Genomic DNA, 26,416 nt, shown 5'->3' on the forward strand with positions numbered 1-26,416 from the left:
AAACTCAAAATAGGAAACTCAAAATAGGAATAATTATTTAAGGAATCCAAATGGAAGAAAGTAGGGGACATCACAGATCCAAAAGAAACCTCAGAGATATCCCAACTATCCTATTGTTCGGCTTTATGTCTTTTGAAATTATTTAATTTGATATTTCAATCCTGCAAATCATTTAGGATTTAGGACTTATGTTTACACAATATCAGACTGTGCAAATAGCCTAAAAAGATAGGAGAATTTACACCGTACAGATAGGAGGATTTACACCGTACCGCACGGTAACCTCCGAATTCTAAAGCGTTAGGACTTATAATTGTACAACAGAGTTGTACAAAATGCTTAAAGAGTGATCCTATGGTTATTTAAATTAAAGAAAGATGATAGGTGATGTGAATATGTTCATATGATGTGAAGATGTTTTGCTGCTACAGATCCACCTAGAAATTGTTCCTCGTCGCGCTGCCCACGATGTTCGCTCCAAACTCTTCGTAGTAGCACCTCCTGGTTTAGTTTTAATTTTGAAAATGCTCCTAATCACTAGGTTATTCTATACTAAGTCATAACATATCAAAGTAACTAAGCATGCAGTGTGAAAGTAAAGTAACAATGTACTGTACAGAAAAGAGGAAATACATTATAACATGCTGGGAAGATAATATAACAGGCTATGAAAACAATATAACATGCTGGAAAAATAAAATGCTGTAATATAAATTAAACCTGTACACCTGGTAGATTCATTGCTCCTTTAAGTTTAGCTATTATGCGCTGTGTAAAAGAGGAAAGTATGACCTGAAAAAGGGCTTAACAGAAACAGGTAAATCGTAGGAAAAAGATAAACAAATAAAATGAAATACAATATCACATATAATGACCAAGAATAAGAAATTTATATGTGATATTGGAATGTCCCCAATTGCCAGGAGGATTTGAGTGTAAGACAAACTCAATTCCCGGAGCATTGGGTTTCAGTTTTGGTCAAGTTAAGGTAAGAATTTCATTATTTGATTTAATTAAATCAGTCATGTATCACAATCTAGTGCACATTCGTGCCTAGTGTCCTAATTATATCATGAATTGGGGTCAGATGTCTGGCTTCTTAGGATCATTTGAAAATTTTGTTGATAAAATCTCTCTCAAGGTGTGCTCCTAAGACTTAGGAAGCATACATTTTAGTTTGGGTCTGAAGTGGTTCTAAAGTGTCAAACCTCAGTTAAGTGTCATTTTAACTAATCCTCTAACATCTTTAGATTAAGCTTAGCTCATCATCAGACTCCTAAAACCTAAATGGTAAACCTATAACTTTGGCAAAAGAGTTGTAAGGTGTGCTTCAAACCTAGTTAGAGTAGTTGGATTTAAGTTGATTCAAAACTTAGGGGACCTAAGTACAGATCTACTAATCTTTCAATCCATATCCCTAATTGTTATCTAAACTCCCACCTTCTTCCAACCCCCAACTATTCTTCGAATTTACAATTTTATCTTTCATATGCAAAAAGGAATGGTAGATGGTTCACTATTCTATCCCCCCTTTAGATTTTATCACCTCGAAAATCTAAATCTTATTTTTAAATTTTCTCTCCCTTTCTCTTTCTCTCTTATTTTCCTTAAGACTGTGAATCATTTCTGAATATAATTAAATCGAAAATTCTCATTTTTAACTTGACCGTAAAAAAGAAAAAAATAAACGAAAACGAGACCGATCCATTTTTAAAACCAAGCCAAATCAATGAAGCTTAAAGTAAAATCATGGATGTATCGGTCTAAAACGTTTAAATTCGTTAAAAAGAAAATAATCGAATCAATCCCGAGAAAGATATCCTTTCAAAGTGACAATTTTATGGATTTCCAAACCCCTTTATGAATCAAATTTGATATTAATCCCAAAATGAATCTTCAAGAGTCTTGAATCAATCATAAAAGAACCATAGGGGAAGCCCATGACCAGGCTAAAATAAGGAACAAATCAAATTCCAGTCAATCCCAATATTGATCACAACATACAGGGGTCACGAGTAGAAGACAACAAAAGAGAACCGTAAGGCAACACCCACCAATTGAGGCTCACGATTAAGGCCTGAAAAAGAAGCAAAACAACCACCAAACTAGACTCAAACAAACTCACAAATAAGCTCATAAATGGAATTAGGGAGAAGAACAAAACAACCACCCAATCCACCCCAAATAAATTCTCAAACAAGCTCACATGTAAAACCAGGGAGGGAACAAAAACAGCTGCCAAATCGTGCCCAAGAAATTGGGCAAATCGAGTCCATCACGAGGGACAAACCAAATCCAGCAAAAAAGGAACAAAACAGTAAAGCATTTCAGCTAACATAAATCACTAAAAGGAGCCCAAACCGAGCCCAAGAACATGACCAACCTAGCCTCAAACATAATTTTCAACTCTTAAAAGCGATTTCCAACATATATTTCAACAAGGGGCAACAAGAGAAGCAAGATGTGAGTTTCAAATATAATTTTCCAACTTTTAAAAATAACATCCAGCATATATTTCAACAAGGAGCAGCAAAAGAAGCAAGATGTGAGCCCCAAATGTAATTTCCAGCATTTAAAAATAACTTCCAGCATTTATTTCAACAAGGGGCAACAAAAGAAGCAAGATGTGAGCCGAAATATAATTTCCAGCATTTAAAAATACCTTCCAGCATATATTTCAACAAGGGGCAGCAAGAGAAGAAAGATGTGAGCCCCAAATATAATTTCCAGCATTTAAAAATAACTTCCAGCATATATTTCAACAAGGGGCAGCAAGAGAAGCAAGATGTGAGCCCCAAACATGCCTTATTTTCACTTAATCGAACATGTATTCATGCTTAAATTTCAAGCTAAACAAAGTTATGCTTTCCCCATTCCATGCCATCCGAAATAGCACAATATAGAGGATAGGAAGAAGAATATCTTTTTCTTTTTGTAAACTTAAAACAAAGAAAGAGTAAAGTAGGTTTGAGAAAATCACTCCAATAGCAACCCACGAAAATTCCTCACAATTTTCAGCTTACGGCACGACAAATTTGAGTCCCCGGGATCTTCGAACTGCAAAGGAACAAAGCTTCCTCTCCAACAGGGAAAACAGAAAAGAAATCACCATAATCGAATGAAGAATAGAGGTAAAAAACACCCGAATCTCCCTAAAAATCTCTCAAGAACTCTCTCAAAATTTTCAACAACCACCAACAGTAGTTTAGGAAGTTATTTTATAGGCAGAGAAGAGGAGAAAAAGCAATCTACCAGCCACCTTAGCCAACGAACCACAAAGAAGAAATGAAATGACACCATAAAGAGGAGAGCGTTCAACCTCGAGGAAGAGAAGCGTCGGCCAGGTGGAACTTCGCAGTTGGAGGGCTGCTCGGTTGAGAGGAACTCGAGGCGACGAGCTGCGAACGCTGGGGAAGAAGACTGCCGCGTGGATTTACCGTGGAGTTAGGGCACAGGCGAGGAGCGGGATGAGCCAAGGGATCGAGTTGAATGCAAGGCCAAAATGTTTGTTTAAGGGAGCGGGTGAGAACCTAAATAAGATTTAGGTTTAATATGAATATGATTTAAGGATATTTATATAAAAGAAAATATTTAATATTTTGAAAAATAAAATTTTAATTTGTGTTTCACCCATGCATCAAAACATAGCAAAATTGATATCATTTTTAGGTAATTTTGAAGTTCCGGACGCACTGGTGCTGCAGTTTGTTTAGCCGTCGGAAGTCGTTTTGACAAATTCATCGATTTGTGTGCCTATTTTCTTGTGCCGAAAATATGGCAATATGGGTGTCCCTTCCTACCAAAATTGGTGTCCCGGACGCGTTGGCGCAGTCCAATTTGTTGTTGGAGGTCGTCCGGAGAAGTTCGCATTTGCACCCGTCCTCTGGGCTTAATTGAAGCTCGATTTCGTGCAATTTTGTGAACTGTGTATTTGGTGTGTGTATGTGACGAAAAAATCGTGACGATGTTTTCCTAAGGCTTGGAGTCCTATTGGGAACTTCTCCCCGAGTCTTCACAAAATAGCCCATAACCGCTCGTTCATAAGACGATGATCTTGTGTCATAAATGCTAGACATCAAAGGAAAATAGGAAGTGATTAGAATTTCTAAAAGGGTGGGTCTCAATTCTAGTTTTCTAAGATGTTCAATAGGAACTCCTAGAGCTAGGAGCTAGATCCTAGGCTCGATCCTAGGCTCCTAAGGAGAAGAAGAAAAGACCTCACAAAAATGAGGTCAACAGGAGACGCCGTGCTGTGCGAAAAAATCTCCCCCAAACAGGCTCTAAGAATTGAGTGGTATTTATGTAAATACTAAAAGATTGTGTAACAAGTGTATGAGCATGTAATTTTATTCATGTTATTTGCTCAAAATTTGAGATGCAATGCTCATTAAAATTATTCCAAATAGTTTCAGTAAATGATATTAAATTCAGCAGTTGAATTAATTTCAGCCAATAACATGGAATTCAACAAATAAACTGAATTCAGTGAGTGATAATGCCATTCCGTTAGTGAACCACATCAGTGAGTGATAACAGTGAGTGATAATGCCATTCCGTTAGTGAACCACATGCAACAACCGACCATGATATTCAGCCAGTGACCCAACCTCAATAATTGATATTGAATTTAACAAATGAAAGTACATTTCTGCCATTAATGTCACTGTTATCAAGAATGAAATTGTGAACCACAAAGAAAACCTTCTTTCAAAGCGGCTAGCAAAATAAGTATCCGAATCCTTCTTACATTGGTGTAGAAATAGCTTATGAAGTACTCTCTGTCTGAATAATTGTCACGATTATCTCAAAATAGTTTTGGAATGAAGAAATTCTTTCATACATCATACTGGTTAAAGTAAACAGTAAGGCACATTAAACTAATCCATAAAGAATTGATTTCATTCTACCTAATTGAAGAACAAATCAGATGTAAAACTGTAGTAGAAAATTATGAATCCACTGGCTAAAGTAAAGCTTAAAATCCATTCGTAATTTACACTAGCTAAAGCAAGTATTAGAGAAAAGAAGTTCCTCATAATTAAATCAAAATGAAGAAAACCTTAATGAAAGAAATGCTCCATAAATCAAATAAAGAAAGGCGAAGAAGAAAGAATCCTTACTTTCAATCTATTGAAGAAGGTGAAGAGAAGAAGTCTTTACCTCCAAATGCTTTCAGAAAATGTAAAGAAAATCTCAGAAGCAATAACAAAATTTCCAAATCGCACCAATGAATCATCAGCCCACAGATGCAACAACTCCCCAAATTCTCAACAACAGCCTCCCCCTCCCTCATGTAATTTCTGTTAGCAAGTAACACCGAAAATGGAAGAAGGGAAGGGAGGGGTCTTACCTTACTCGACTGACCTAAAAGAAAGAATAGGGGAACAAGCTACGGAGTTCTAAGAGTAAGCAAACGCCAACCCAATGGGAATTTCAGCATCACCTCCCGCTCCCGATTTTTTTGTCAACCTCAAAACCCTTCCCCAAGCGGAGTATTTATAGCCAAGAAGGGAGGAAGAAGCCAACAAGAATCAGTCTGGAAGCAAACAAGAATCGCAGGGGGGAGCGTGGCGGGTAGTTGGTGCAGGGAGCAGGTGGAAGCTTTTCGCAGGGCACGGGGGAGGGGACCTCGGGTCGATCCTTCACGAGGAATAAGGAGGCGTTCGATTCGGCGACCGGGGAGAGGTAAAGGGGCGAGTCTTGTGCGACCGAAGGAGAAGAGGGGAGATCAGTCTGGACGTGAGCGAATTAGGGATTTAAGAAAGTGAATTTTCTTTTTTTTATTTCACTCATTTTTTTAAGATTTCGTTTAAAATTCGCCGGTTCAGACACAATTCGACCTCGCATGAAACCATATCAAAATGAATGTCATTTCTAGCTAAAATTAACGTTTCGGACGTGCCGGCGCAGTCCGTTTTGTCATCCAAGGTCGTCTGGGCAACCTTGTCGACGATCGGGTCAAAAATGCGTCGAATTATTTTTTTCTTTAAATTTCGGCCTTGCGATCGATTATTTCAAAATTTTATTTAAGTTCGATTAATTATGCAACATATAAATACGTAGGTGACGTGAATTACAACAATTAAACGAGTTATTTATCCGAATTGCAAAGTTTGTGAGCGCGAATGTGCAAATTGTGCGTAAGACAATCCTAGGGCTTAATGGTCATATAGGGACTTCTTTTGAGTTTCCTCATGTTGGTTTCAACCTCCTAAGTACTAGAGATCAAGAACCTCACATGCTGAACTCTAAAAGAATAAATAAGTGGTTTGAACTTCTAAAATGAGGTGGGTCCCATTTCTAAGGCTCTAAAATAGTCAAAGGGAGAATCCTAAGGCTAGACCCTAAACCCTAAGAAGAAAACTAGACCTCGCTAAAATGAGGTCAACACCTCTCTACAAGTCATTTTATATTTTTTCCAGTTTCTAAGCTTTTACATTTAAACTAATATTTATAATATTACTTATTGTATTTTATATTTTATTGCATATTATTATTCGACCACCAACTATTTTTATTTATATAAATTTTTTTTATTCTCCAAGTACATCTTTTGCCATTTGTTTAATAGTGTTTGTTATGTTATCCCACCTAGAGTTTGTTTTTTCATGACAATTCAAAATCTTGAAATCATGAAGTTTATCCGTAAAAATAATTTTATTTCTCTTTTAGGCGCCCCAATTTCATTCTACAATAATGAGTCCTAATATTTTTTTTTTTACAACTCATCTTAAAATTTAGAACTAATAATCAATGTTTAGTACTTAAAGCTTCACTTGGAATGAACTTATAATCTTTACATTCTCAACCATCTCTTCTTCACATAAGAAAATAATGAATGTTTTTTATCAGATCAATTTTTATAAGTAATAATATGGTCATCTCTTTTCTTGAATAAAGTATTAATAATAACAAAATCATATGCTAAAGCAAAATCTAATATGACTACTTTCTTCATTAATCACTCCAAAACCATAATTACCATGAATTTTTCTAAAATCTTCTACCACTCTACTGTCATATTTCATTTAAATCTTCTCTAATAAAAATTATTTCTTCAAGGGGTATCTGTTGACCTCATTTTGAGGTCATTACTCCTTCCCTTAGGATCTTAGGATCTAGCTTTAGAAGTTCCTATTGACCATCTTAGAAAACTAGAATTGGGACCCACCTTTTTTTTAGAAAATTTCGGGCACTTCCTATTTCTCCTGTGATATCTCGCATTGATGATTTCGAAACCATCGTACTATGGTCGAGTGTTAAAAGACTATCACGTGGAGGCTCAAGAAGAAATTCCCAATAGAATCTTAAGCCATAGGAAAACTTCTTAAGGACTTTACCATCACACACGCACGCCAAATGCACAAAATTCACTAAGTTGCACAAAATCAGACTTAAATTGAGCTTACAGGATGAGTGAAAATGCAAACTTCTCTGAACAACCTCCGACAACAAAATGGACTGCACCAACGCGTCCAAACACTAATTTTAGTACGAAAAGACACTCATATTGTCTTATTTCTGACACGAGCAAAATTGCATGCAAATCGATGAATTCGTCAAAATGACCTCCGATGATGAAACGGACCGCGCCAACGCGTCTGGAACGTCAAAATTACCTAAAAAGGACATCAATTTTGTTATGTTTTGATGCACGAATGAAAAGTATGAATCAAATTTTTTTTTAAGAAATATTATATATTTTATATATTTTATATATTAAAATTATAATCCGCTTATAATATGAAAATTATAATCCTAAACCCTATTTTCTCTATTCCCGCACACTTAATCCCTCGTTCGACCCCGCGGCTTAGTCGAACGCTCGACTCGTCTCCCTTGTTTGCCCTAGCTCCCGTGGACGATCCACCCGACAGTCTCTTCCCCCTTTCTCGACTCTTCCCCTTCTTCGCGTGGCCGCTAGACTCTTCGGCTCTTCAATTGCAAGGGCCGAGCTGGCCGACCCTTCTCCTTCTCGAGGTTTTATCGTCTCCCTTTTCACTGTGGCAATTATTGCCTTGCCGTTTGATTCGATCACCTTACGGTGGTAGGTGGCAGTTCCCCCTCTCTTCTCTGCCTATAAAAAAACTTCTTAATATACTTTTTTGGGTTGTTGAAAATTTCTTGAGAGAAAGAGAGGCCGTGGGTTTATTGTTTGTGGCCTTTTGGGATAGGGAAGAAAGCTCTGCCAAAATTCTTTCTAGACTAAGTTTTCGTGTGTTGGGAGTGTGGAGCATTTGTGGATTGATGTTTTCTGAAGCTTTTAGGAAGGGAAGTTTTGCAGAAATCTTCTCTAAGTTAGATTCTCGTGCGCTGGGAGTATGGAGCATTCGTGAGTTACTGTTTTCTGAAGCTTTTGGAGGAGAGTTTCTGTAGGAGGCGTTTTCTTAAATTTGTTCTACAGTTTTACTTTGAGCTGCATTAGGAGCCATTAAGAGGTATTTCTCTTTTTTCCTCTAATCTGCATCATTCGGATTTGAACCTGAAAATATTCTCTTTTAAAGCATGTGAAAGTAAAAGTTTATGCCTGCTTTTGAGATCTAATCCTGGAAAGCTCATTGAATCAATAAGATGAAGTGTAATATGGCTGCTTTCTCTTACTTTCTGATTCGAAATGCATGATAAAGGAAATTTTGGAATATTTCTGTGGTTGCCATGAAATGATAGCTGCCTATTTGAAATATATGTTAAATGAAATGATGGTTTGAGTTTTGATTCTAAGGCTCTCTATTATTGTTAGCTTTATTCAATTACATGCTGGAATTCATTTCAAAGCTTGATGACATGTTGGCTATAAAGATTCATGCATATTTATATGCTTCCTGTTATTTGATTCCATTCGAAACATATGTTGACACAATACTTTGAAATATAATGCTCCAAGGGGAAATGTTTATTTAGTTGTTTTAACCCATTTGAAGGGCTCATTTTTAGCTCATTGGAGTTGGATCTTTGTTGGAAATATTTTTTTTATCTGTTTTTGCCCTTATGCTGGGCTCGGTTTGCGCATGTGATGGCTCGGTTTTGGCTCTGTTAGGAGGGAATTATAAATGAAAAAATGTTCTATGTTTTAACCCATTTGAAGGGCTCAGTTTTGGCTCTGTTAAGTGGGAATTATAGATGAAAATTTTCTCTGTTTTTGGTTCCTTTGCTTGGCTCGGTTTTAGCTTCTTCTAGGCTGGATTTAACTGAAAGTTTTACATTATTTTTGACCCATTTAGTGGGCTCGATTTGGCTCCTTTTGGTATTATGTCTTAGCCGAAAGTTCTCTACTGTTTCTCCACCTTTGGAGAGCTTGGTTTGACTTAAATTAGAACATTCTTGTGGTTACCATGAAATGATAGTTGCCTATTTGAAAGATGTGTTAAATGAAATGATGGTTTGGGTTTTGATTCTAAGGCTCTCTATTATTGTTAGTTTTATTCAATTAAATGTTGGAATTCATTTCAAAGCTTGATGACATGTTGGCTATAAAGATTCATGCATATTTATATGCTTCCTGTTATTTGATTCCATTCGAAACATATGTTGGCAGAATACTTTGAAATATAAGGCTCCAAGGGGAAATATTTTTTTAGCTGTTTTAACCCATTTGAAGGGCTCGGTTTTAGCTCTTTAGAGTTGGATCTTTGCTAGAAATATTTTTTTATCTGTTTTTGCCCTTATGTTGGTCTGGGTTTGCGCATGTGATGGCTCGGTTTTGGCTTCTTCTATGTTGGACTTAACTGAAAGTTTTACATTATTTTTGTCCCATTTAGTGAGCTCGGTTTGACTTAAATTGCATTCTTTTCTTTAGCTCTTATATTGAGCTTGGTTATGTCTAAGATGTGGGCTCAGTTTGGCTTGGAGGTTTATTTATTTTTGCCCCTTTTGCTGGGTTTAGTTGAGTTAAGATTGTGTTTTATTTTGACTCTATCTGCTGGACTCGATTTTGGTTGGAATTCTATTTCTGTTTGCCCTTTCTTGTTGGGCTCGGTTTACTCTCTATGGCTCCCTGTTTTGTTCTTCTTACTGGGCTCGGTTTGCCCCTGTGTTGGGCTCTATTTTTGCTTTGAAATGTTTTAGTTTTGCCCCTGTGTTGGGCTCGATTTGTGCCTTGTGTTGGCTTGGTCGAGTGTTGTTTCTAGCCCAATATATGGCTTGCTTTGGGCCCCTGTATTACTTTTCTAGGTCTTGAGACTTTTGGTTGTGAGCTTCCCTGTGGTATGGTGATTTCCCTTGGTTGTCCCCGACCGTGAGCTTCCATGATTTAGTTCTTTGATTCTCTGTTGTTTGTCCCTTTGTGTTGGGTTCGGTTGGGTTGGAAACTCTGAATATAATGCTCCATTTTTGAGATTTTTTTTGGTAATCAAGTTTGTCATCCCAAAATTCATGATTTCAATATATATTTCTATATGGAAATGTTTGGGATAAGCTGATATATCTTGATAAAAATGGCTTCGGTTTGGATAGTTTATGATAGCTTGTCTATTCACTCTCTTATGTATATCAAAGGTAATACAATGGCAATACCTATGGTGGTTTCCTTCCTGCTGCCTTGGTCGTGAGCCTTACTTGGTGATTGTTGCCTTTGTGGCCTTCTTCTTTGCCCCTACCCGTGAGTCTTATTATTGTAATTTGTGTTGTGGTTGGCTGGGATTTAATTTGCTCTCATTCTATCCTGGCTATGAGTTCTTCCTATGATTCTTTTATATTAAAGGTGGTTGGGTCAGGCTTAAATATGTGGTGGTTTTTCTCTTTTCTTCGCCTTACCTGTGAGCTTAGAGGGAAGAGGCCTTCCTCTTGCTGCCCTTTACCTGTGAGCCTTACTATGGAGATTCCTTGGTCTGTGACAAAGTTGGTTCGGGTTTGGCTTTCTTCTACTGCCCCTCACGAGAGTTTTGCCCTATTTACTGTCTTAAATTGTAAGTTTATGTTGAAGTTTGGTTGTGCATTTCACGGTTTCTACTTGTGGGCTTGTTGTGAGGCTTGGCTGCTCTCTTTCTTGACCTTACCCGTGAGTCCCTGTTCTCTTTCCTGGCCTTACCCGTAAGTCTTTGCTCTCCTTCCTGCTGTTACCCGTGAGCTTGTGGAGGATTATTCAGGACCATTTTGTCCTTCTAGTAAACACTTCTATATTTTCTAAATTGGTGTTACATTTGTATAATCGTGGAAAGTTTCTAAAAAGGGATGGAATTGAATGGATTGGATACTGGTATGGTTTTGAGGATTTAAAAAGTTGCTTCTATGGATTATTCTCCTTATTTTGGGATTTGAAAGCCTATAAAATTGTCATTTGGAAAAGTTTTTGGAGATTTAACATTGAAGCCTAGAGAACATAAATACTATATTCGAGTTCAGGCATGGGTGTGTGAGTGCATACAAGTGATGGAGCTATGGGACCAGTGTTTTGGGCCCATTTCAATCTATTTGAAACAAAAATTTGGAAATGATACCCTTTTAAGGATACCCTTTTTTGGTTGATCCAATTATTATAAAATTTGAGAAGATGATATCCTCTGGATTGATTCAAGGATCTTAGGCTTTTTTTTTAGATCTTTCGTCAAAGTTTTGAGGGTTGCTCCACCCTTTTTTATTTCGATCTTTGGGTGGATCAATTCCTCCTCTCTCATCCCCATTTTTATTCTTTTTTTATTTGCTTCCTCGTTCGATTTTCTGTGCTTATGTCTGATACGTAAGTGCTCATATATGGTCATTTGGTATATATGAAACCATCAAACAAGGTCGCAAGTAGGTCGGTTTTGTTTTGGGGCTTAAGGCGATGATTACAAAAGCACGCCGGTGGTAGAGCAGAATGATATCTCATCCTGCAACACCAGGACTCAATTCTGGGACCTGATGAACTGTAAGATGAAAGTATCATTCACCTACACAAGACAAGCGGGGGACCCGTACCTTAGGTTGTTGGCGGTCCTATGTCCGACGACGTGATCGACTTGTGGACAACTATACTTTTTTTAAAATTGATAAAACAAGTTGATAAGAATATATATAATGTTTTATATAAAATAATAATAATATATTTTCACTACAAAGTTAATACAATTTTCCTTTTGTATGCTTGAAATATATGTGCATGCAAAAGTTTAAATTTTAAATTTGTTACAACTTGGTTGTCCACTCGTTGATTACCTATACTGGGCTAAGAAGTACCATCCTAAGTTAGGTTCAGTAGGACATCCTTCTAGTGGAGTGACAGACTTTATACATCCGGGTGACCGATAGTAGCCTTCAACGTCCCTCGAGTATAAATATATTATAATTGAGCCTAGCCCCGACCCGAGTGCTTGCAGCCCCCTCTTTTCGGATTTTTCGTAAGTTTTATTGGATTTAGGACAAAACACTCGTGGTCTCTTTTCTCTTAGGATTTTCCCATAACTTTGATAGTTTTATTTGAATTGTTACTTGTCGATTTTCCCGAGTCTTTTGTTGTGGGTTATTTATCGATTTTTTCGAATTTTCCAGGCAATATCTATTTTTTGTTTATACAGTGAATACTAGTTCGCTTAAAGGAACAGCAGGTCTCCCAAATATACAAGTTTGATTTATATTACAGCATTTTATTTCACAACATGTTATACTGTTTTTCTTTATTGTATATTATACTGCTTTTTCTTTTATATTGCATGCTTAATCGTTTTGTTACACACCATACCTTAGTATAGGAAAACCTAGTGATTACATAGGATTAATAACAAACCTGATGTTACTACGACGAAGAACTTGGATCGAACACCGTGGGCAGCATGACGAGGATATACGGAGGAGCCACTTCAAGATGGAGCTGCAACATCAAAACACATTCACATCACTAATCACTTAGTTTAAATAACAGCTCACAGGATTCAAGGTGGTTTGCCTAGCGCAACATAAACTCTCACATATCACCTTTAGGCTCTTGCACAACCCTGTTGTGCAATTATAAGTCCTAACACTTTAGGATTTCGAGGTTTCTGTACGGTACGGTGTAAATCCTCCTCCTATCGTCATTAACACGATCAAATATCTTGCGAATATAAGTTCTAAATTCTAAATAAATCGCAAGATTAAAATATTAAATAACATCAATTCAAAGATATAAAGTCAAACAATAGGATGGTTGGGAAGTCGCCAAGATTTTCTCTGGATCTGTGATATCCCCTATTCTTCGCTCCTTTAGATTCCTTAAAATAACTGTTCTATTTTGAGTCGCTTCCTTTTGATTTTCTCATATCTAATTTTAGAAACCTAAACTTTGAAATCTTGAAGGCAAAACTATTGATCTTAATCGAGAGTTTTCTCGAATGATCCTGATCATTTAAGATGTAATTAACTATAAGGGCTTGCTTCTATAGGAAATTTGGAACCCGGGTAAAATAAACTCTATCTAATCCTTATATTAGATGGGGGAACTTGTTGGCCTCATATAAAATATTTTGCAGACCAAATGGATGTCACAAATTCCTTAGTTAAGGTGATTGAGCCTACTACAAGTGATATGTACATTCTTCGAGATAAGTATATTACTCTTGGTATCGTGCTTAGTCATACAAACTATCCAAAATGTGAGACTCGCTTGGTCTCATCTATTTTTTAAATTAAAATGTTACTTTTAAAAATTAAATTTACATCAAAACTATTTTCATATTTATAAAACTCATCTCCCTTTTTCAAAAAATCCTAAAGTTTAAAAATTTTAAAAATAAAACGGTCGATAGTATCATTTGAATTAAGTCCTCTAGGTCATTCCAAAATTTATCTTTAAAACCAATATCTAAATCTATTTGAGGAAGAGAAACACTTATGTTATTAAAAGTTTAAGTATCAACAATAATCTTAAAAACTATAATTTTATCTACAATTCTATTAATTTTTACAACATTATCTTTCAAACCCTTATTTATTTACACCTACATTATTTCTAGTGCGACTCTTACCTGAATACCAAAATTAAAAATCTAAGTTATCAATCTGATTAGTCTTTTCTCCAATCCATTTAGTTTCTTGAATACATAATAAATTTATTTTTCTATGAATCATAATATCAACTAATTCCATTAATTTATCAATGAGAGTACCTATATTCAATGATCCTATCTTAATATTAGTTTCATGGAATAATATTTTTATCTTCATCCGTCTGTAATGTGAGAACCCTTGCTTATTTGACACTATACCTGGACGTCAGTGTAGCATCCCTTGCACACTTTTTACTGTGTTTAGACCATACAGTGTGTCACTTCTAGGGGATCACCTAGCATTTACACAATGATTAAAATGATTCCTGCCTTGATTTTTCGACAAATTTTATGCTAAGTGTTGACTATCTAACACAATCTTCTGCTTATCACATTTGGGGCTTTGGACCTGACAATGACAGTTTTATGTTGGAAATTAGCATCTTGCTCAAAATTTTATTAGGGCAGATTTAAATAAGTTTGGTTCGTGATGCGAGGTGAAACAACATTATGCTATGAACTTGTGGCATGCAAAGCAAAATGCTAGAATATATGTTGATAAAAAAATTAGTATAAGATAAAGTGGCTTGCATTGCTATTCTTTATTATATCGAGTTGAGCTTGAGATGCGGTCAGCCATGTTAGATATATAATTTTACATCAATCTAAAAGATTAATCTTATTTGAGGATCATGGAAACTGTTTGTTTGTTTCTACATCATCAATTTGTTGACGTCATTACTACCCTCTGTTGATTAACCATCCGTATCTTTATTTAATTGATTCAATTTTCTATATTTTTATTTATATAATTTGGATAACGATTTTTTTTTATTCAAATGTGTTACTATGATAGACTTATTTACTTTCTACTTTTTTTGAGGAATTGCATTTTGGTTAGTAAGACTATGGTTTTTTGCCTGATACATCCTTAAAATTGGTATTGTTCATTCAATGGATAGTTTGAGTTTTCATTGTTTACTAAGTCTGATGTTTTGCTACCTATTAAGGTGGTGTTATTTATTCAATGAAGTAATTGAGAGTGGCCTTGAGGTTTTGGCGCGGCTTGGCTTTTTCTCTCATATATTATATTTTTGGATAGTTTTCTCTTTTACATTCTTCCTTAACCGAGTACTCCAATTATGTTTCTCCGATTGTCTCTTTTTCTTCAAATGATCGTTCTAGTTATTATATATATTCTCTCTCCTCCTACAACTCTATTTATTCTGTCTAAGTTCTGAATATCTCTTCGTTTTACCTCTCTTTGCCACTTTGTAGTATCAATAATTATTCTCTCTCTCCCTCAAATTTTAAATTTCTTCCTCTTTTTTTGAAAATTCTTTCTTTTTCTATAAGAAATATTAACTCAACTAACAGTTTTTCCTATAATTAATCCTATTTACTTATTCTCCCTACCCTTTGTCTATATATCACTGTTCTCTTTCTCATTCAAAATATTCTCTATTTCTCCCTTGTTGTAATCTTTCTCTAATTACACTGCTCCATTTCTGATCTTTTTCTCTCTAGCGGAGTATAAAGTGTCTTTAGCCTTATGAGTAGAGCGGAATGATAGGTACAAAATCTGCGGATATAGCTCACTATAAATGCTTCCATGTGCACGATCATATTATTTGAATGTAAGGCCATACATTTTGATGTTTTGTGGAATGTCTATGAAAATTTATATGAAGTATGTTACTCATTTACGTATCTTTTCAATCTAGAAAGGGTAATACAGATTCATTAAGAGTTATTGATTAGTGATAAACTTTAGACATGGAAAGTGTGGAAGAAATTTGAGCTTTTCACCGACAGGTTTGGTATCACATGTAAAGTTCCATGGGTTGCCGTGGTGCATTATGGCTTTGGGGCATGTTTTTTACAATAAAATTTTCAAAATATTTACTGTTTGGCAAATACTTCTTAAATTTCATGATTAATTCTTTCATTGCTGAAATTTCTTTGGCTTAGTGTGCTCTTAACCACCTCACTGATCTGAAAGTTAATTTTTTTCATCTATCTTATTTTGTAATTTGCGTACTTCTTTTATGTGTATTGTATTTACCTCAAACTATTGTGATAAGAAAAGTTTCTAGAATTGACTAAACTCTTTATATATTTTCATCTGGTTACAAGAATTCAACTATTGTTCATGCCTTAACATGTGATATCCTTACTTTGTTTTTCTTTGGTAAAAGTTATTTTTCCTGTAATTATCCCCATGGTAATGTATCCTAGTGATAAAATATTGATTTTTTTTTTCTCTTTTTAACTTTGATTTCAGTTTTTATAAAGCCAATAATAGTTTTTACATTGGCTATTGCTAGTGATGATTCATAGCTGTCACAATTTTTTTCTTCTGATAAGCTAATGCAAATTCATTACTTCTTTCATAGATTTCTTTCTCTCTGTTGGGCTTGGCTTAGGGAGAACTGAAACTCCTGAGCTGAGGATGCGGAAGAGTATCAGTAGTGAAAGAACATTTCGTGCTACTGATGACGAGGATTTTCTTTTTCAAAAACTAGGTTAGTGCCTATGGCCACTTCTGTTTTTTTTTAAAATCATTTTGTCTTTGAGACGAAAGAATCTTTAGCAAATTTTTGGCTAATGTAGACAGTAAGTATCATGATCAGTTTGCATTAAAATATATGGTATTTAGTCATGTACCTGCTGTTCTTTTGTTTTCATATTCAAATAATTTGACTGTTCATCATATGCTGACTTCAGACCAACAATTTTGTCCACCCTGTTATTATTTTAGGAAAATTACATAACACTCGAAATATTGCTATTTACAAATCTTGCACGCTCTTTCATCCATTTTTCAGTTTTATCAAACTCTCAATGGTTTGATCATGGAACACTTACATAAATTGGATCGGTAGTTTTGGAATATACTTGGGTGCTAATGTTGTAAAAAGCAATGTTTCGAGTGCTTATGTAGTTGTCCCTATTATTTTTCTTTATGTAAATATGCTTTAGCTATTATGGATATGTTTTGATGGCGCATAAGGCAATTTAGTCTTTATTAGCCTAAGTGCAATTTAATTATTTGTAATTTATTATTATTTAGTATTAATTGAGCTAATGTGTTTAGAGTTAGGGTTACGCTTGAGATTATGTCTTGAGTCTTAGTGTTAGGGTTTGGTAAATATTTCTTACCTCTCGAATTGTACTATTTGGGAGTGATCGCCTATTTCTCAAATTGTAGTTGTTTATCTTTCACGTGTTGTGTTGTTTGTGTTATTAAAGAAAAAAAAATTATTTTGTCTTAATTTATGTGTAGAAATTTGCGTCGAAGCGTATCGAATTGGCATCAAAGCATTCGAATTGGGAACGTCGGGATCCCGACATACCTATAGGTTCAATACAATAGTGATCAAGCTATTTGGGAGGCAGGAATGTGATTGCAAAATACAGAAAGGTGTGACGACGAATAGTGAAACAGTCGCGAGAGATGGGATCGCCGTTTACAGACCTTCTCTATCACACCCTAATCTCGATGACACAATTGCGATTTGAGATAGCTGGGAAGCAATAAAAACGCAGAAAGAACTTGCAAGGATGCAAACGACGAGATCCGTGCGAGACGATCACAAAAAGAGGAAGTTGGAATCCAAACAACGCGATCACAACGATTCAAGTGAGCTAAAGTTGCGATTCGAGCTATCTTGTCGTGACATGCAATCCTTTGTGATCGAACATCACCGGCGTGACCAAACCTTTGCGTTACACCCATGTGGTCGAAACCTGAAATAATGACAATCAAGGAAGTAAATGTTTCAGAGAAGAATTTAGAAAAAGAGGCGAGCCAAATTAGATCAGAAATGGAGAGTCTCTCGTTTACGGAGGGGAGGTTCACGACCCTAGAATAAATGATGAAGAAAATCTTAAAGTTTCAATCGAAATCGCCTTTGCATTCCGCGTATCAAGCTATAATGTCAGGATTGGACACGCGAAACAACAACCAGAAGGATTCGCGCAACATCAGGGCAATGTTGCTGCTTTAGGTGAACCATAAGCTGTGGTATCAAGCGAAAGAATTGGTAACGTCGGGATCACGACATACCTATAGGTTCAATATAGTAGAGATCGAGCTGTTTGGGAGGCAGCAATGTGATTGCAACATACAGAAAGGCGTGACGACGAACAGTGAAACAGTTGCGAGAAATGGGATCACAGTTTACTTGGCGTCTCTATCACACCCTAATCTCGATGACACAATTGCAATTTGAGATGGCTAGGAAGCAATACAATTGTGAAAAAAAAACATGCAAGGATGCAAACGACGAGATCCATGCGACACGGTCGCAGAAAGAGGAAGTTGGAATCCAAACGACGGGATCACAATGATTCAAGTGAGCCGAAGTTGTGATTCGAGCTACCTTTTCGTGACATACAATCCTTCGTGATTGAACCTCACCGGCATGACCAAACCTTTGCATTACACCCACTTGGTCGAAACCTGAAATAATGACAATCAAGGATGTAAATATTTCGGAGAAGAATTTAGAAAAAGAGGTGAGCCAAATTAGATCAGAAATGGAGTGACACTCGTTTATGGAAGGGAGGTTCACGACCCTAGAAGAAATGATGAAGAAAATTTTAAAGTTTCATACCAAATCGCCTCTGCATTCCACGTTTCAAGCTACAATATCAGGAAGGGACACGCGGAACAGCAACCAGAAGGATTCGCGCAACATCTGGGCACTGTTGCTGCTTTAGATGGACCAGAAGCTGCGATATCAAGCAAAAGAATTAGGAGTGGACTCAAGTAGCAATACCTAGAAGAAATAATGTAACATTCAGATGGTTGTAATAAACAAAAGCAGACAGGATAGAGTGGATTTGGCAGCGGATTTGAGCTGCAGTGTTTGGAGGGAATTGCATTTCATTGTGAGGTTTGGAACGAGCGACACCAGACAAAACGGGATGGCGTGCGATTAGGGCCTAGAGAAGATAGGTTCAAAGAATTTTACCTTGGGACAAAGAACCACGGTGGGTGGGACTTCGACGGAGTTTGTCCGCAACCTTTCGGGCAGAAGACGATTTAGATGTAATAAGGGAAACAAGACAGGTGGTGAAGAGCGAGGAGTTTGTAAGAGACTAATTTGGACACTGTAGAGTATTTAGGAGGGAGACAAGGCGGTGCTTCGCGGTGACCCCAATTTGTGTAGAACGGTGTCGCTAAAGCCTATGATGAGGGCGGTTCAGAACACAGGGCTGAGAATTTTGATCGAGTTGTATATCATGGAAGAGACATATGATACGAAGTTGGTAGAAATTTTGATGATCGATATGCTACTGGACAAGTAAAGTGGGGCGACATTAATTTTCGGGGTTGACTTGAAGTTAGGGTCCCATCAGATTCGGATGTGACAGAAGGATGTGCATAAAACGACATTTTGAGACGCTGAGGGTTGTTACGAGTTTCAATTAAATGGAAATGATTGTTAGACGATGACGCCGCATGGGAGCCATATGACATGATCTAACAATTGTTTTTTCCATATTGAGTATAAGATGTCTTTTTGGGAGAGGAATAATGTTTTTGTGGCACCTAAGGCAAATTAGTCTTTATTAGCCTAAGGGTAATTTAGTTATTTATGATTTATTAATTTTTAGTATAAATTGGGCTGATAGTTTAGGGTTAGGTTATGCATGAGATTATGTCTTCAGTTTTAGGGTTAGAGTTTGGGAGAGATTTTCTTTCTCTCGAATTGTAGGAATTGGGAGAGATCATCTACCTCTTGAATTGTGGGAGAGATCATCTACGATCATCTACCTCTTGAATTGTAGGTGTTTATTCTTTATTTATTGTGTTGTTTGTGTTGCTGAAGAATGAAATTTGTTTTACTTTAATTTTTTTTTGGAAATTTGTGGGACTAAATTACCTTTAGGTGACATCATAACTAGTGCCATCGGTTTACTTATTTATGCGTGATGTGGTTGGTCATAGCATATTAGTTAGCCGTTTTTTCTCATTTGAAAGTTTAAGTACAACTCCACACAGCCTGGTTATTTCTTTTTGGATGATTTACATACATACCATTCAATTCCTGTTTTTACATATCTAACCTCTAAACTTCAATTTTTACATGCATGCCACCTTAAGTATGCATGAAAATGTATATTTTACCTTTTGAAAATTATGGTGGTGGTATTTTTGATGAGTTATGAAAGATTTGAGTGACACAAATATAAAAATTAAGTTGTAAGTATTAAATATGTAAATACATTGGAATTGAGTGGTATGCATGTAAATGCTTTGTTGAGATTTGGAATAAAACATTATAATTTTATTGATAGAAGAAGAATATTTAAACCCAATTATAATAGACACAATAAAGGAAAGAAATAAAATAGAATAAAACAAATAAGAAATATATAATGATGAAATAAAAACTAATAATATATAATAATAGTTACATATTGACATTATAAATTAATACTCTTCAAGTTGTAGCATAGATGTCAATCATGTTTAACTTTGATTTAAAGTAATCGAACAAATGATGATGAATATTCTTTGTGAGGATATCTGCTAGTTGACCATTGGAGGACACAATTGAAACACAAATTTCCCTGAACAATCTTTTTCTTTATGAATTGTCTGTCAATCTCCACATTTTTGGTACGATCTTGCTCGATCGGATTGCGAGCAATACTATTGGCAGCTGATTATCACAGAATAGATGCAACAGGATGAAGGCTGGCATATGTTCATGGAGCAAGATGCGTAATCAGAGCTCTTCACAGATCCCCAGGGACAGACTGAAATTCAGCTGTAGCACTGCTCCGTGCAACCACAGACTATTTTTGCTTTTCCATGTGACAAGATTTTCCCATACAAATGAGCAATATCCCGATGTGGAACGTGGATTATGAATTGACCCGACCCAATCAACATCTTTATAAATAACAATAGACCAAGAGGTGTGACAAAAGAAAAATAAACCTGAACCGGTGTACCTTTTAAATAGTGGAGAATCTGGTGGACAACTTGGAGATGGTGCTCATAGAGGTTATGCAGGAATTGACTCACTATACTAACTACGCGACATATGGCTGAGCGAGTATGGGCGAGCTAGATGAGTTTCCCCACAAGATGCTGGTAATTAGTCTTGTTGAAAGACACAACATTGAGAATGTCAGATAATTTTTCATTGGGATATATAGGGACAACCACGAGTTTGCACAGAAGAAGATTATTCTCTGTCAAGAGATTAACCACATATTTTTGTGCTGAGATAGACAAATGCCCCAAGTTGATCGAGCTACTTCCATGCTTAAGAAGTTTTGGAGAGATCCCAAGTTCTTCATTTCAAATAACTTAGCAAGAATGTATTTGAAGGACTTCAATGCTGGGAGATTATTACCCGTAAAAATAATATCGCCAACATAGACAATAATGATAACTACCTGACCATTGGAGGAATGTCGAAAGAAGAGTGTGATCTTATTGAGCCTGAGTAAAACTATGACCCACAACCAGCTTTGTAAACTTGCCAAACTAGGCCGTTGGGGCTGCTTTAACCTATAGAGGGATTTTTGCAGCCCGCACACTTGCCCTCTGGAGGCAGTAGAGTTAAAACTAGGAGGGAGAGACGTGTACATCTTCTGTAAGCTCTCCATTCAAGAGCACATTCTTGACACTTAGCTGAAATAAAGTCCAACCCAGATTCACCGCAAGAGACATCAAGACCCGAATAGTGTTTAACCTAGCCATTGGAGCAAATGTCTTCTCATAGTCAACTCCGTAGGTCTGTGAGTACCCTTTGACAACCAATCGTTTCTTGTTGCTTTCAAAGTACCCATCAAAGTTAAACTTGGTGTTGAAAATCCATCGACACTTCTTAGCTTTCTTTCCCTGAGGATGATCAACGACGTCACATGTATGATTTCGCTGAAGGGCATTCATCTCCTCCATTACTGCCTTTTTCCAGGATGGATCAGTAAGAGCAACCTCAATAGTAGTTGCTATATGATGGTCCGCTAGGGTAGTAGAAAGAAAATATTCTGTAAGCCCGAGATAAGCTGCAGAAAGAGACATTTTGCCATAGAATAGAAGTAGCATGTCTGATTGCATACCTTACTTGATGAACTCACCTCATTCAGAGGTGGGGTCGTGATGAGGATGCCGCCCGGGGTGGAGTCCGGGTACTATATGGAGGTCGCGGGTTCCAGATTAAAAGCATTGGGACGAGTGCGCCGAGTGTAGACACGTATAGTGGAAGGAGATGGTTCACTCACTGAATCGGAGGGCTCATCGGATCGGCACTTACCAGAACACGGGACTTCTCATTGACGAACAATGGAGGGAACATCCATAGGAGTAGGATAAGGGATAGTGTCTAAGAACCCAAGCTTCCGAACTCTTGGGGCGGAACAAGGAAATAAGGAACACTTTCAAAGAATGAGACGTCAGCACTCACAGATTTTGTTTGTGGTAGGATCAATTCACTAATACAATGCCCAAGGAAGATACATTTTATGGATCTGAGATCAAGTTTACTTTGATTAGGGACAGTGTTTTGAACAAAAGCTGTGCACTCAAATATTTGGGTCTAAGGCAGAGAAGAGTCGATTGGCAATGAAGCATGACATCAGGACTGCAAGGGGGTTCGAAACTTGTGAATTTTAGAAATGATTCTATTTATGATATAAGTGAAAGTTAGAGGACATTGTTCTAAAATCATTTTGGGACATTGGATTGAAACATAATGGAGCGAACAACATTGAGAAGGTGATAGTTTTCCCTCTCGGCTATACCATTTTGTTGAGGAGTTTCTTTACACGAGCTATAGTGGAGAATACTCTTACTCACTAAGAATTCACCCAAAATAGAGTTGAAAAATTCACGGTTATTCTCGGTCCGAAGGACCTGAATAAGAGCTTTGAATCGAATTGAAATAAAGGTGTAGAAGTTTTTGAAGGTGACATCAACCTCCGATTTGTCTTTTAAAATGTAGATCCACGTCATTCGAGTGTGATCATCAATCGAAGTAAGAAACCATTGTTTATTGATGTAACTGAGAGTGCGAGAGGGACCTCATTGGTCACTATGAATGAGAGGAGTGGAAGGTGTGTAAGTGTGGAGTGGGTAATAGACTCGATGATGTTTCACTAACTGACATGTCTCAAAATTGAAATTAGAAAAATTTTTATCAAAAAAATCAAATGATATAATTTTTTAAATATTGGAAACTAGGATGATCTAAACGACAATGCAACAACATAATGAGACATTCAATGATTTGAGATAAGCTATAACTTCTAAAAGGTGTGTCGTCACTCTCTATATTATTCTCTTGGAAGTAATAAAGTCTGACTACTCTCTTAACAATTCTAATCATGCTCCCCGGACGACGATCATGGAAAACACAACAATCAGAAGAGAAATTAGTAACACAATCAATATCATTCGTCAACTTGCTAACAGATAAAAAGTTACATTACAAATGGGGAACATGTAAAACAGTCTCCAGAGTTAGATTGTTGTTAGTACAACTGATCTTTTACCAGCAATAGAACTACAGGAGTGATTGACAATTCTGACTGTATCTTTTTCAGAGCACGGATAGTAAGTCGAGAAAACTTGTTAGCATTCAATCATGTGATATGTGGAACCTGAATCAATAATTCATGAAATAGAGTCAGAATAAATCGTGAAAGCCATAGGAACCTTATCAGATGTGGGAGGTCGACAAACTCGTAGAGACTTGATATACTCTAAGTAGCTTGATCAATTGCTCCATCTGGTTTCTGCGCGATTCAGATGATTCGGGATGTTCCGGGTAGATTCGAACTTTGGTTGAACCATGGTAGATTCGAACGTTGCCGTGAGGCTTTTGGCAGCTGAAGATTTGACTGAAGTTTTGTAAGTCACTTTACCATGAAGTTTCTAACACTTGTCCCGAATGTGGTTTGGTTTGCGACAGTAAACACAAATTGAGAAACCGGTCTGAGGTAGCACGGATGAGGGTTGAACACGATTCGAGATGATTCCGATCGAACCAGAACAAATGTGGCTGGAATTCCAAGACATTTTGATGGATTTGTGAGTCTCCGACTAACGGATAACTACTGGAAGGCTGCAGGAAAAATGCAAGAGAGCTACATGAATGCTACAATAAAAATGCAAGCTGCAGGAACGATGCAGGAAAGCTGCGAGAAGGCTGCTGAAAAGTATGCAAGAAAAGTTGCAGGGAATTGCCACACTGAGGGGAAACATAACGCTGCAGGAAGAAGCCACACTGCAGCGAATTCGCTGGACGATGGAGGAGATTGGAGGGTCCGTGGCTTCTTAATTACCACGGCAGCAAAAGCAGAGAGGAGGGTCTGTGGCTTCTTAATTACCACGTCAGCAAAAGCAGCGAGAAAAATTTGCATACACAACACTGTGTACGTCAGAGAGGTTATTCAGAGGGTATTGGGGGGTTATATCCGCGTTATACCACATGTAATCTCCCTGTAACCTACAAATATATGAAAACAGAAGCGCGAAACTTACTAGAAGGCACAGGTAGGTTACATGGGGTATAACGCGGATATAACCTCCCAATGCCCTTTGAATAACCACCCTGACGTACGTAGCGCTGTGTACGTCTTATGTACGCAAATTTTTCTCGTAGAAAGGCCGGCTTTGAGAAGTTTGCTGGGATCAGTGGCTGGAAGAAAAACAACCGGTTTGGAAGGAAAAAAAGGCAGGAAGTTTCAGCCACATAATTGGGATCAGTCGGTTGAGAGAAACTGCTGGGAGCAGCGGCTGAAAAGGAGAATAAAGATGAAGAGGATCCAAAAAACAATGAATTTTCTGCCGTTTCTTCTCATCACAGCTTTCTATCTTCTTCAATGCAACAGCGATTGGAGAGGCAGATGCAAAACAACCGAACAGTGGATGAAGGAGCGGAAGAAAAGAAAACGGCTGCAGGAACCGTACGGCTGGGGAAACCTGTGGCTGCTGCTTGGAAACAGAAGGAAAATTGCGGCTTGTAGAACCAGGAAAAAAGGTAGAAGGGATACGTTACCAGGACCAGGGAAAAACTGCAGCAGAAAAAGTCAAAAGAGGAAATCACCGGCTGCTGAAACTGGCAGAGGAGACCGGCGTTTGCTGGATCTAGGATTAGTCTCTGATATCATCTTGAGATTTGGAATAGAGCAACATAATTTTATTGATAGAAGAAGGGTATTTAAATCCAATTGCAGTAGACACAACAAAAGAAATAAATAAAATAGAATAAAACAAATAGGAAATATATAATGAGGGAATAAAAAATTAATAATAGATAATAATAGGTACGAATTGTCGTTCTAAATCTAATATGCTCCTTTCTACTTTGTTCGTGTTTCTGGTTTAAACTTTGATTTAGTTGTACTAACCGTTACCTTGTGTTGCAGGTGACATTGCCGAGACACTTTCAAATGACATGAAAGAGAAAGGTCTCAGTGGACGAACATTGACATTGAAGTTGAAAACTGATTCTTTTGAGGTATTCTTTTTTTCAGCTTGCTTGACATTTTTTGCATATTATCACTATCATTCTATCAACTTTTTTTATATTTTGGAAATTCTACTGTTGTTTTTTAGGACTTGTCTTTATGCTTGATTTTTTGATGATCGATAAATGATTCTAGGTTCGAACAAGAGCAACATCTTTGCAAAAATGCATTCAGTCAAAGGAAGATATTCTAAGCTGTGCTTCAAGGATTCTCAAGGCAGAACTTCCTCTTTCATTGAGATTGATAGGTATGGAGATTATTTCAATACTATACTTGTCGCTTTGTTGGTTTGTTTGTTTGTAAGTTAATAAATGATGCGAGTTGTGATGGGTCTTATCTTTGTCGTTCGTTATAGTTGAACTAATAATAACTGCCGGTGTTAGTTATTTATCAAATACAAAACTCGGAATAAAACTTGTTATTTGATTCTAGCTAGTCCAAGCTAATATTGTTGTTTTCTTTTGGCTCGTGTTATTTAAAAGCTAATGTTGGTCAATTTCAACATGTTTGGTGCGATCATGTTGCATCGGATTGTGAGCAATGTCAGTGACGGTCTTATTATCGCAGAACAACTGGAGTATGATGCATAACTAGAGAACTTCACATATTCCCAAGGATATGGATTGAAATTCGGCTTCAATACTGCTCTGGGCAACCACTGACTGTTTTTGTTTTTCCACGTTACAAGATTTCTCCACACAATTGGGCAGTGCCCCGAGGTAGATCATTGATCATGGATAGACCCGACCCAATCAACATTTGTGTATATTGCAATAAAATGAGAAGTGTGGCACGAGAAAAAAAAAACTTGAGCCCAGTGTGACTTTTAAATAGTGGAGAATCTGGTGGACAGCTTGGAGATGGTGCTCGTAGGAGTCATGCATACGAGCAAATGTCTAACACCGCAAGTGATAACAAGACCCGAATGATGTTTAATTTAGCAATTAGAGCAAATGTCTCATCATAGTCAACTTCAT

General features: G+C 36.9%; 1 protein-coding gene across 1 annotated transcript in view; it reads left to right on the forward strand.

Annotated features, from left to right (window-relative positions):
* Positions 1–11,169: 11,169 nt before the first annotated feature.
* Positions 11,170–26,416, forward strand: part of LOC110018016 — a 33,439-nt gene continuing 18,192 nt past the window's right edge. Inside the window, exons 1-4 of the mRNA XM_020715228.1 lie at positions 11,170–11,194; positions 16,334–16,462; positions 25,338–25,429; positions 25,575–25,686. Coding sequence (XP_020570887.1) covers positions 11,170–11,194; positions 16,334–16,462; positions 25,338–25,429; positions 25,575–25,686 — 358 coding nt within the window. The remainder of the gene's footprint in view (positions 11,195–16,333; positions 16,463–25,337; positions 25,430–25,574; positions 25,687–26,416) is intronic.

This window comes from Phalaenopsis equestris, unplaced genomic scaffold, assembly GCF_001263595.1.
Source record: "Phalaenopsis equestris unplaced genomic scaffold, ASM126359v1 Scaffold000002, whole genome shotgun sequence".
Taxonomy (NCBI): Eukaryota; Viridiplantae; Streptophyta; class Magnoliopsida; order Asparagales; family Orchidaceae; genus Phalaenopsis; species Phalaenopsis equestris.